The 12,980-nt window shown below is 43.7% G+C and overlaps 1 protein-coding gene across 1 annotated transcript in view; it reads left to right on the top strand.

Annotated features, from left to right (window-relative positions):
• The window catches only part of SYNE2 (spectrin repeat containing nuclear envelope protein 2), a 265,942-nt gene that overhangs the window by 206,191 nt on the left and 46,771 nt on the right, over positions 1-12,980 (top strand). Inside the window, exons 95-98 of the mRNA XM_037901108.2 lie at positions 1,064-1,298; positions 3,358-3,552; positions 4,828-4,953; positions 8,273-8,428. Coding sequence (XP_037757036.1) covers positions 1,064-1,298; positions 3,358-3,552; positions 4,828-4,953; positions 8,273-8,428 — 712 coding nt within the window. The remainder of the gene's footprint in view (positions 1-1,063; positions 1,299-3,357; positions 3,553-4,827; positions 4,954-8,272; positions 8,429-12,980) is intronic.

Here is a 12,980-nt window from a genome sequence, read left to right as displayed (position 1 = left end):
TGCAAAAGTAAGGGTGTGACCACCGGTGTCCTGGCCAAGTTCCCCTTTGGGTAATAACTACATTCTGCCTACCTAAAAACCAAAAATCCCCTCGTAGTTTCTCCTGGGATAAGATATCCTTCACTTCCTGCCCTAACTGTTATGCACTGTTAAAGAGTTGCTGTGTTTACAGGTGAGGTGGCTATACTCTGGTGGTAGGTAAAATGATTGCCATATGTAAAAGACTCGATCCTCTTTTCCTCCTTGAGTACTCATGCCGCAAGTGAGAGAGCATTTAAGAAAGGCACCTAGCAGCGGAGCCTGGTGATTCTTCATGTTCACAAGAGGACATGGTCTTCTGGCTAATTTTTGTAAACCCAACATGATCCTAATTTGGGTAATGGAGAGATGAGTTGTTTATTGGCCAGAGTATGAACTCATGGAACATCTCTAAGAGTCTCTTGTACATACTTTTGTTTTATGTGAACCCCATCCTCCATAGGTAGCAGTAACACTGCAAGTGATTTACCTTTCCCCTTCCCTTTTTTTCTCTAAGGCATCATCTGAACTATTCAAAAAGTATGTTAGCTGAACCCATTTTTACTAGCATGGGCTGAAAACACTTCAACTTGTTAATGTGGAGCAGGCAAAAGTCATATTATATCTCATGGTAGAAACCAAAAACTGATTTGAAGGGGTTCAGCACTACACAGGGTTTTTTTGTGATGCAGATGGGCTCTAAGGCTCCACCTGCACTAGAGTACAATGGTGACAGGAGGCTGTTCTAGCATTGCCCAAGTACTGCTCTGTTTTGCAGTGCAGTTCCTGCCAGTATTGACTTCCATCCACTTCAAGAATTTGGAACATCTTGCTTCTGGGTCTAGCCGTACCATATGCTGCTGCGCCATATGCTGCTGCGCCATAGCAGGAGAAACTCTCGTGTTTGTTCTTGTATCATTTCATAGTTTTCTGTCACACCGAAGTTTTGATGCACAGAGAAGGCTGGTGCTTATGGTGCTCCATTTTGTGCTTTCAAGGTGAAGATGACATTCTGTATTAACACGCCAATCTCTGTCCTCTTCAGAACGGAGTTTATTTCCAAACTCACATTGCTGAAGGAGCAGTGGCAGAGTGTTGTTCGGATGGTGCAGCAGAGGAGGAAAGATATTGATGGACTTGTGAAGCAGTGGCAACACTTCAGGGTTTCTCAACAGAATCTCACAAATTTTCTTACTTGCACAAATAACTTCATAGCTGCTGTGAAGAGCCAGGACAGCTACAGCCTCTACCATCTTAGGAATCTAATTCACGATTTCAAGGTCATATTTTTATTTCTTATAAACAGATAGATGATCAGTGATTTTTCAGATTGAAATGACATCTATCCAGAAAAATGAAAGGACGTTAAAAGCATTCGCTTTTTGCACAAAACAAATTGCTGATTTCTTTTTTTAAAGGGACAGTTTTATTAAAATTTGTCTTGATTTATGCATTGTGGAACCCACAATAAACTCCTAAATAAATTATGATATGGGAGCAAGATGCAGTTTTTAGTGAACGTGTCCTGATGAAAAGATTCAAAGAACCTCAACAGGTTCTCGCTAAAGCACATAGACAATGCCTGCCTATAATATTGCAGAAAGTCAGCCCTGTTTCCTTTTGCTTGTCTTCGTTTGAGTGACCTCTGTGAGTAAATTTTCAAAATTCCCAGTAGTCCATACTTACTGTAATTGGGAGGTTTTATGTTAATGGGAATGTTGAACTGAACATTAACAACTTAAGTTACCAGAGCTGTTTGTTTTTTAATTTAAATGTGACCCTGTTCAGGCAAAAAGTAACTTTAGGTTTAATTATGAACCAAAACCAGAATCTCTTGCTTGGTTAATAGTGCAACACTGTCCCGGATTTCTGGATAGAGAAGCTCTTAAAGTTAATAGTTTAAAGTGTAATTGGAACCTGAGTTTAAAGTTGAATACTGTCTGATTAGAAGCCAGCTTTATATTTGGTAGAGTACTGAATAATTTTTTGCTTTGGAGAGAAATATTCCATGACAGAGAATATTTCAGACAATGATATGTCTTATTAGATTAGCTGAACTATTTTGAATTCATTAGAACCTGATTCTGCCAACCTTCCTCATGTCCAGTACAATAGTACCTTACGATGGGAGAAGACCCCATAATAGTAGGGGCGCCTGCTAGTGTAGACCTGGCATTGTTCACTTTAGTGCACAGAATTGTGGTTTACACTTATCCTTTTTAAAAATAAGAGGTAAGAAAACTTCAGTGTAGACAAGGCCACAATAGCTAGTGATGGAATAACCATCAGATAGGGGAAGTTTCTTCCTAACTTTTGTCATTTAGTGTCCGGTTTATGACTTGAAGTATGAAAGCTTATATTCCTTACTAAAAATATATTTCATGTAGTGTAACTGTAGATCTTCTTATTATCAATATAAATGTCTAAAGGTTTCCTGAGTGGCACTAAACTTTTGGCCTCAGTGATACTTTGAGTCAATGAGTTCCACAGATTGATTATGTAATGTGTAAAAAATAATTTCCTTTTATTAGTTTTAAATGTGTTGCCTTTCAGTTGAATTGAATATTCCATTGTATTATAAGAAGGTGAATAGAAGCACCTAACTGGCCTATGTATAAGGCAATCAGAAAATTTGGTTTTGATTCATTATTAGACTACTCTTTCTGCACAGACACAATCCATTAACATTAGGACCTAGGACTACTATAAATGTTAAGACTTTCAGTGCCCCATTCCTTTGTTGCTAGCCTCATTTGTTTCATGTTTATTTTTTCCTGTTGTTAAAGGTGACCTTCAGGGGACTTCAAAATTATACTAGTGCCTGTTTTTGCTTCTTTATGATGTATAATTAAGGCCAGAAAGTCTAGCTTTTATGGATGCTTTTCTGCTTGGATATAACAGGAATGTTAACTTTCATCTTCCCTATTTTTGGTGAAGATCTTGTTAGGGTTCACAGAGGACATTCTTTCTCCAATATGTTGCTTAGTCATTGAAGTTAAAGAGTTGTTAACAAACACAACGTTTTATTAAACACTTGACTTTTTAACTGTATGACCAAAAATCTCCTCTCAATTGCACCACTTTCACTCTCTTGGTGTAATCATTTAACTCATTATAAAGTCAGCATAGCATCTTATGCTCAAAAGAAACAGGAAAAAATGCAGGGTTGAGGGTTTGTTTGTTTTTTTAACACATAAGAAAAAATTAAATAAAAACAAAGAACAAGCCCATTTTTTTTCCCCTTTGTAGGTCATCTTTTAAAAAGTGAAATTCCAAGCAGGTTTGTAAAGCTCTCTAATCGCAGGGCTGAGATTTAGAATGTTGTGGTTGGTTTTTTAGAACAAGGAAATACTTCTTCAGAGATGGCAAACTACATATTCCCTCGCTGTCGATATTGGGGAGAAGTTATGTAAAGACTCAGACCCGGAGACCAATGCTGTAATACAAGGGGAACTCAGCCAGTTACAGGAGAATTGGAATGATGCCCAACTTCAAGTGGAGAAGATCATGAAATGGCTCCTCAGCACTGTGCAGGTACTCGACAGGTGTTCTCTGGGGAGGAGGACACCTTGAGATGCCTGCACACTCCTGTTCCGACATGGGGGAGTTTTGTGGAAGCTTGACCAGTCCTAGCAGGCTAGTGGGATGGAGAGGCTCTCTGCAGCAAGTGCCCAAGGAGCCCCAGAAAGAGTATCAGCTTCCCAGCTCTTTGTTTGCCCTTCGGTGGATCCTAATCTATCTTTGTCCTGTATGCAGGCCCTGCAAAGGGTACTACATGACTGGGCTGCAGTAACACCCACAAATAAGCTTACAGGTTGGGGAGACAGTGGCATTCAAGGACAGAGCCCCTGAAACCAGTGCCTTTGATTGGGGGTGTGGGGTATCATGGTGGCTCTGTTGTCTCCCACTTGCCCTTGCAGGGGTGTGTCTCAGTCAGGGGCCTCTAATCTTAGGTAACAGCTCCATTCTGAAGTTGTCAAAAGACTCCCATGGCCCTTGCCTCCCCAGCAGAGTTCCTTGCCAGTAAAGCATCTAGTGTGAGTTCCCCTACTCTAGACTCTGAGGAGGCCCTGTGACTCCCTTTGAGATCACTCCCCACCAGCTCCATCCCTCTATATCTGGGGGCTGTGGGAAGGCCAAAGTCGTGGACTATACCTCTGTGGAGAGGAGCTGGGTAGCTGGGTGGATACTGCTATAACGGGCTTCCCCCCTTTGGACTGCAGTCATCGTCTGTGGGCATGGAGCCTGGCTGGGCTGCGGAACTCTGCCCACACTTTTCAGCCATGAAGCACCTGGGTGAGAATTTGGGCCAGTGACATTAGTCACACTTCTTTACTCTCTTTTAGAGCCATTACAGGTGCAGACTATGCCAGAGGCCATATGCACCTCTCCATATATACCCCCTCTGAATGTAAGAGAGAGATCCATGAACGTTTCCTCTCTGTAGTAAATTTGTGTTTCAAAGCATAAAAACTTCATATTTAATTATATCACTTTAATTGATCCCCAGCATAATTTAAAACTATGCTCCAAAGAATCTTAGTTTGTATAAAAGGAGATGTGAACCACTTGAGCTAAAATGCACTTCAAGGCAAACATTAAATACGAGAGGGCTCAATTCTCCCATTAATCCATGAATGAAATTCTTATTAGGGACAGTGTGCACACACTGGGAGAAGATCCTGATGATCAGTCCTTTAAAACTAATTAATTTAGAAGTTGCTGTTCTTTCATTCATCCATACAGTACAATACGTTCATATTGTGAGGTATTTACCATTCATAACTTCCTTGTTTCTGTAAAAAACAGACGTGGGACAGCTGCAAAAAGCTAATCAAAGAAATGGAAAGCAGGCTGCGAGAGCTTAAGGCAAAAGTAAAAGATCCACTTCCAGAGGATCATGAAGAGCTCTACAAAACCAAGGAACATGTTAAGGTATTGAAAGCACATTTTGTAAAAAAATATTCCTTGTACACTACTTGAGCCTCTGGGAGACTGGATTTCTATCTTGCTTGCTCCTCTGTGAAACTGAGTTCTTCTGTGCTACTGGTAAATTGCCTCTGCCCCTTCCCCCATGTCTGAGGTAACATCCTAATCTCTGCAAGTGCTGGAATTTTTGAAATTTGGCAGGATATTTACTGTTATGCCCTCGATGGGACATAGAGGTTTATCACTTCCCCTGCCTCTCCAAATAAATAAATAAAAATTCAAACCCATTAAAATAAGAAGCTAAAATTCCCTTCTCCCCATCTGTCACTTCACCTCACTCCCCTCTACGTGGTTGGATGTCTTTATTTATTGTGTTATCAGTCTATTATAGACTGCAAAATTCTCCAGGCAGGGACCTTATTATCTTATATATCTACAAAGCACCTTGTTCACCTGTGGCATGCTAAAAATAATAGAGAAAAGGAAAGGAGAGCCAGAGTGGGGCAGCAGCAGTTTAGCTGTCAGCAATGAAAGCCTTTGCTGCCAACGTCCTGCCATGAAAGTTAAATGTCATGGAAAGTATTTCCAGTGCATGACTCATTTTGGCAATTTTGCATTTGGCTTCATGGCATTGTGCTTTCTCACCATGTTTACGAACTGAATTGCTTGGCCTTTGTGGAAACAAGTAAGTTTACAGATGTCAGACATCTTTGGATCGCTATCAGCTCCCTGAGATGTTCTTTGTGATAGCTGGCTTCCTTTCATATGCAGGAACAGTCTGCTTTCGAACACTTGTGTTGACACAGTGTTCATTAAAAATGCCTGCACCCTGACTGTGTACAGCTATCACCATTGATAATACCAACAGTGGAGCGTTGGCAATGGAGAACAAGTGTCAAATTGTGTCAGTATAGAAGCAGCCCTTAGGTAGAAGGACCAAGTAAGGACCTTTTCATGGATAGAGCACTGGACTGGGACTCACACAGGAGACCTGGGTTCTATTCCTCGGTCTGCCACTGGCTTGCTGGGTGACCTTGGGCAAATCACTTCCTTCCCTATGCCTCAGTTTCCCCACCTGTAAAAAAAAAATGGGGATAATGACCTCCATAGTAAAGCACTTTGAGATCTAAAGATGAAAAGCGCTTTATAAGAGCTAGGAGGTGGTATTCTATGGAACAGTGCTCTTCCCATGCCTGGGGCCTGATCTAAAGCCCAATAAAATCCATTGGAATTCTCCCATTGACTTCACTGGGCTTTGACTCAGATCCCATGTTAATGTATATTGAGCTGCATAAATGCACACCCTTATATTTTCAAGGGAGAATTTATTGTGAACTGGAAGAATTATTTTCAGTTAAACTATCAACTCTTTTTATTTTAATAGAATTTTTTTCAGTGTTTCCTTTGCAAACTGAATGGTGAGTCAGTCTCCTTTCAAAATCTGAATGTGCATATATACAGATGGATCAGAAGAACATGGGCAGCCGGTGAACCGGCGCTGGGGGAGGCTAGCCCCCAGCCCCTCCCCTTCTGCCTGAGGCCCACCCCTCTCCTTCCCCTCCCCTTCTGCTGTCCCTCCCCCACAGGAGCCCAGCGCAACCCCCCACCACACTGAGGATTCCCAGCCCCAGGCCACCCAAGCACCCCCCAACCTCAGAGCTCCGGGCAAGCTCCCAACCCCAGCTCCGGGCAGCCCAGCTGCAGCGCCCCCAGCCACGGAGCCCCAGGCAGCCCGGCCGCAGAGCACTAGAGCATTAACCCCAGCACTGGGCAGAGCGGTCCCAGCACCCCGAGTCATTGCGGCACCTATCTGCCACAGCCCTAGCTAGCCTGGGCTACAGAAGAGAGGGACCTGGGAAGGAACTGCAGGAAGGGGTTTAGGGGTGGAGCGTGGGCAGGGCCATGCTGGGCTGTTTGGGGAGAGACAGCCTCCCCAGCCCATGCAGAGGCACTATGAGGGAAGGAGAAGCTGTCTGCTCCCCTTGTGCATTTTTTTTTTTGGTCCAGTTTACGGGGTCTCCTCAAAGCAGAGCATTTTTCTTTGTTAGCAGAACCAGGAAGGTGTTTTGACAAGTTTTCTTTATTGTAAAATGTGAACTTTCCTTCATATGTAGAACACAGATATTTCCCTACTGCAGTTTGTTGTGCAATTACTCCTCTCCTTCAGTGACAATGTTAACACAAAACACTTTTTTAAAGCCATCAGGAAGACTATCTCCTTGTAACTAAAGAAATGGGTCTGGGGGTTGTTGTTGGTTTGGTTGGTTGGTTTTTTTATTTTAATATTTTTTTAAAAGTCCGGTCTGCAGCGCAGCGAAGCTAAGGCAGGCTCCCTGCCTGCCCTGGCTCTGCATGGCTCCCAGAAGCGGCCAGCATGTCCAGCTGCTAGGCACAGGGGCAGCTTGCCAGGGAGGCTCAGCGCACTGGCCTTGCCCTGGGCGCTGGCTCCACAGCTCCCATTGGCCGGGAACCACCAGTGGGAGCTACGGAGGCGGAGCCTGTGGGCAGCACACAGAACCCCCTGCGCCTAGAAGCCAGACATGCCGCAACTTCTGGGATCCGCGCAGAGCCAGGGCAGGCAGAGACCCTGCCTTAGCCCCACTGTGCCACTGACCAGGAGCCGCCTGAGGTCAGCGCCACCCGGCCAGAGCCCACACCCAAAACCCCCTCCCGGACCCCAACTCCCAGCCCTGATCCCCCTCCTGCACCCCAAATCCCTCATTGCCGGCCCCACCCCCGAGCCCACATCTCCTCCAGCACCCAACCCCAGAGCCGGAGCCCTCACCTGCTCTTGCACCCAAGCCCCTGCCTCAGCCCAGTGAAAGTGAGCGAGGGTGTTTCGGTTTGTGCGATTAGAAAGTTGGCAACTCTACCAAACACTGCAGCAGTGTATCAGAAGATGTTGGGTGTTGGATATCTATTAGAGAATATTTTAGTATTTTATAGAGTAACCAGGAGGCTTATTTCTGCAACAAGAGCTATGCCATTGACTTTAATGGGCTCTGGATCAGGCTCAGAATAACTAACACTGGAGGGAACCCTCTAATAAAGCTAAAGAGAAATTAATCTTTTCAACTAACCATTTCTCTTCCCACCCTCCCCCAAACAGGATGCAGAGACAGAAGGAAAAGGAAAGAGAGGCTGACCTAAAAGCATCCTAGCAAAGGCTTCACCCTGTTACCCTTTTGGCTGCCTGTGTGTAAATTTCCCCTCCTCTTTTTCTGTTTTCCCCTCCCCCACAGGCCAATCAGAGGATTAACCAACAGGTTTTGAAAAAACACAGGAGCTTAGTCTAAAGGATTGTTTTCCTTGTGTTTAAATGCAGGAACTGGAGAAGTCACTTGCAGACTGGAATCAAAACGTGAAAGAACTTGATAATATGAAGGCAGACTTGGCTCATTATATCCTTGCAGAAGATGTGATGCTGCTGAAGGAGCAAGTAGAGCATTTGCATAGACAATGGGAAGAACTCTGCTTACGAGTAAGTCACTTAGCTGTTGAATATACTGTTCATGTCCTTGTTCTTTGTTGATGCGTTTAGGGTGAAATGTCTTGCCGGGCATAAACAGCAGAAAGAAACATGCTTTCGTTAACGTGCAGGGTAACTTTAGTTGTAGAGTCTCTTTTGGGGCATTCTTTGCAGGCATGGCTGAACAATAGTGGAATAAAGTTAGTCTGGGCTCTGCTCTCTTTGTTTCCATAACACACAGTGCTCCAGTTTTGCAAACTCTTAGCAATTGAGTGTGTGAAAAAAATGCAACTGTTGGGTGAAATGGATGGCTTTGTTCTAACTCACAAACTAAGAGTGCTAAGGCTAAACAGAGGAATCGCCTGAGGTGAAGGAGGGAAAAAGTGGGGGGAATTGTTATGCTGTTCCTGCTACCTACTTTGTCTTTTGAATTCACAAGTGATGGCATGTTGCATAGGCTGATGTAAAATACATCTCCAAAAAAGCTAATAAATGAAATTGAGAAATAAATTAGCTTTTAGGTATGTTTAGTAAAAAAGACCGAAACATATTAAAAACGGACTTGCCATTTCTTTAATATAATATATTTCCAAAACTTTGAACAGTTTACTGTTCAACATTTACCATCTTTTGTGGCCTACTGTTGTATTACATTTAGTTAGCACTGCATTTAAATTTACTGGACCAAATTCATTCACAGAAATCAGTGGATTTACACCAGGGATGAATTTGGCTCACTGAATTTATAGATTGGTATATATTGCTGGGTATTTTATGTACATATTTTACACAATGGATAAAGAAACAAAATGCTAGATTTTAAGATTCTTGATTTAAGAAGATAGCTTAGCAGATAGTTCTAAGCTAGCAACAAATGGAACCCTTTATAGTCATAAAATTACATGGCTATTTTTTTGTAGATTACAAAAAAAACTGTAGAAACAAAGTTCTCTTAGTATATAGGGCCCAAACCTTACCCAGGCAAAGGGAGTTTGAGTGCAATGGGAGTTTGGGTGGAATAAGGATTGCACGGTCAGGCCCTTCATAATAACTTTGATGTGGGGATCAGAGAAGCAGTTGTGTTAGTCTGTATCCACAAAAAGAAAAGGAGTACTTGTGGCACCTTAGAGACTTTTGTTAGTTAGTTAGAAATATTTTGCCTGAAACTGAAGCCAGGTCTACACTACAGAGTTAGGTCGACATCGTACATAGAATACTCCATTTTATATGTGTTTTGAGACATTGTCGACCTAATTCTGTAAGTGTCTACACTACAGCGTTGTTCCTACCAGTGTAAGTCCTCCAGTATACCAAGCTTAATAACTCCACCTCCACAAGAGGTGTAGTGTTTAGGTCGATGTAGTTAGGGCGCCACAGTGTCTGTGTAGACACTGCTTTACTTACATCGCCTGTCAGCTCTGCATGGAGCTCACAGCTGTGAGGTGCTATGCAGAGCCAACAGCCCGGGCAATCAGCGCCCCACACTGCCTCACTTAAGGGCTTGGCTACACTTGCGAGTTACAGCACAATAAAGGAGCTCCGGGTGCACTAGCTCACTACCCGTCCACACTGGCAAGGCACGTAGAGCACTCTGACTCCGCGGCTACAGTGCTGCTGATACTCCACCTCGGTGAGTGGAATAATGTTTGCTGCGCCCCCGCTGGAGTGCCGCAGCATCAGTGTGAACAAGGTGTTGCATTACTGCGCTCTGATTGACCTCTGGCAACGTCCTATAATCCCCTTACGTCAAGTGGCCACTCTTGTCATTGTTTTGAACTTGGATATGCCCTTTCAAAGCTCCAGTTCTGACAGCTGGCTGCTTATCTGCTCTGGGACAAAGGAACCATTACTGAGGAATGCTTGCTTGCTTTGAGTGAGTGAGAGAGAGGCGGCAGGGCGGGGGAGGCGGAGGGAGGTCTGCTGCTGTCTGAACTTACAAGACAGCATGCTGACATGCTCTTAGCCCCCCAAAAACCACTCTCTCTCTCCCTCCACATACACACAACACACTCCCTGTCACACTCCACCCCACCCCCTGCATTTGAAAAGCACGTTGCAGCCACTTGCATGCTGGGATAGCTATCACAATGCACTGCTCTTTGTGGCGTTGCAAGAGCTGCTAATGTGGCCATGCCAGTGCACTTCCTGCTGAGAGTGTAAATACTCGGCAGCGTTTTCCCTGCTGCGGTCTCCGAAGGCTGGTTTAACTCCCAGCGCTCTACAACTGCAAGTGTAGCCATGCCCTAAGTTTGTGCAAGCACTTCTGGTAAGGACACACACCAACGGCAGAAGGAAGGTAGTATGGACATGAAAAACCACAGTAATTACTGTGGTGGCTGTACATTGACGTGACGTAGGTCAAATTAATAGTGTAGTGTAGACAAGGCCTGAATGGCTAATCCAATGATATATGTTCATTATTTTACTTACTACTGCAGATTCTGAACACTGAGTATGCCAGACTTGAAAACATGTAGGCACAATATTTTCAAAGTTGGATGCCTGAATTGGGCACCTTCTGTATATTCATATTTAGACACCTAAATAAGAGGCATGATTATGCACTAATGCTGAGCACCATTAGCTCAGATAGTGAGTGCCCAGTGGCTCTGAAAATGAAAATCAAGCCAATGTGCCTACCTACAGATTAATCCAAACTGTAAACTTCTGGCCATTGTAATTCAATTTCAAACATACTAGTAGAACACTCCATTTTGTATGTGTTTTGAGAGATGAGTCGAAGCAGGAGAGTGAAAGATATGTATTGTTTGAAAACAATTGACATTTAAATGGAGAGGTCTGAAAGACTTTAAAAGTCAAACCCTGCAGCTGTCATGAAAATTGCAGAGTGAGGCAGGCAGATGCTCATGCTGGAAAGGGTAGGGAAGTAAATAAACAAACAGTTAATGAGCAGATGCATGGAAGGGGATTAGTGTTTGCATCGCTGCCATTGCAAGGTGTATGTAGGTCAAGGATTTATTAATTCATTCAGTAAGGATCCTGGTCTATTACAACACACACGTATGATACCTAGATCTATAGTGCGTGTTCCACCTCAGAGCAAAGATGGGGGTAAAACCACAGAAAGGGGAAAAGAGTGGAAGCACAGAAGGGAAAGGTGGCTAGTTCATAATGGCCCCCCTTCACTGCAAACTCCCCAAGAGAGATCAAGCCTGAAGTTCTAGTGGGAAGAGCTCTGTGAGTGATGGGGGGCTAGAACAGGGAACAGCCATTCTATGCAAAATGTGCCCCTTTTAAACAAGCAGAATTGAAATCAGAAACACTTACAGGAGTTAATGCTGCTTGAGTCAGCATTGCTGTCCCCTCCTTGCCCCCATGGATTGAGTTAACTTACCTCATCAGAGGGGAGACAGTGCAGGTGGCAGAGCTAGCTGGTGCCATCATATGATCCCTATTCTGCTGGTGTTGATGAAGTGTGAGCAGGCATATCATGGACGCAGAAGAGCTCTCAGATTGTGGCAGAAATCCTCAGGGTCTCTGGATTCTTTGGTAGATTTCTTCTTAATGTGAAAAGAACAGGAGTACTTGTGGCACCTTAGAGATTAACAAATTTATTTGAGCATAAGCTTTTGTGGGCTAAAACCCACTTCATCGGATGCATGCAGTGGAAAATACAATAGGAAGATATATATATATATATACACACACACAGAGAGAGCATGAAAAAATGGGTGTTGCCATACACACTATAATGAGAGTGATCAATTAAGGTGAGCTATTATCAGCAGGAGAAAAAAATCTTTTGCAGTGATAATCAGGATGACCCATTTCCAACAGTTGACCAGAAGGTGAGAGTAACAGTGGGGGGGGGGCAGAAATAAGCATGGGGAAATAGTTTTACTTTGTGTAATGACCCATCCGCTCCCAGTCTTTATTCAAGCCTAATTTAATGGTTTCCAGTTTGCAAATTAATTCCAATTCAGCAGTCTCTCGTTGGCGTCTGTTTTTGAAGTTTTTTTTGTTGTAATATTGCAACTTTTAGGTCTGTAATCGAGTGACCAGGGAGATTGAAGTGTTCTCCGACTAGTTTTTGAATGTTATAATTCTTGACGTCTGATTTGTGTCCATTTATTCTTTTACGTAGAGACTGTCCAGTTTGACCAATGTACATGGCAGAGGGGCATTGCTGGCACATGATGGCATATATCACATTGGTAGATGTGCAGGTGAACGAGCCTCTGATAGTGTGGCTGTTGTGATTAGGTCCTCTGAGGTATCCCCTGAATAGATATGTGGACAGAGTTGGCAATGGGCATTGTTGCAAGGATAGGTTCCTGGGTTTGTGTTTTTGTTGTGTGGTGTGTGGTTGCTGGTGAGTATTTGCTTCAGGTTGGGGGGCTGTCTGTAAGCAAGGACTGGCCTGTCTCCCAAGACCTGTGAGAGTGATGGGTCGTCCTTCAGGGTAGGTTGTAGATCCTTGCTGATGCATTGGAGAGGTTTTAGTTGGGGGCTGAATGTGACAGCTAGTGGCGTTCTGTTATTTTCTTTGTTGGGCCTGTCCTGTAGTAGGTGACTTCTGGGTACTCTTCTGGCTCTGTCAGTC

This window comes from Chelonia mydas, chromosome 6 (genome assembly GCF_015237465.2).
Source record: "Chelonia mydas isolate rCheMyd1 chromosome 6, rCheMyd1.pri.v2, whole genome shotgun sequence".
Taxonomy (NCBI): Eukaryota; Metazoa; Chordata; order Testudines; family Cheloniidae; genus Chelonia; species Chelonia mydas.
The sequence above is the reverse complement of the archived record's forward strand: the minus strand, read 5'-3'. Positions and strand labels throughout refer to the sequence as shown.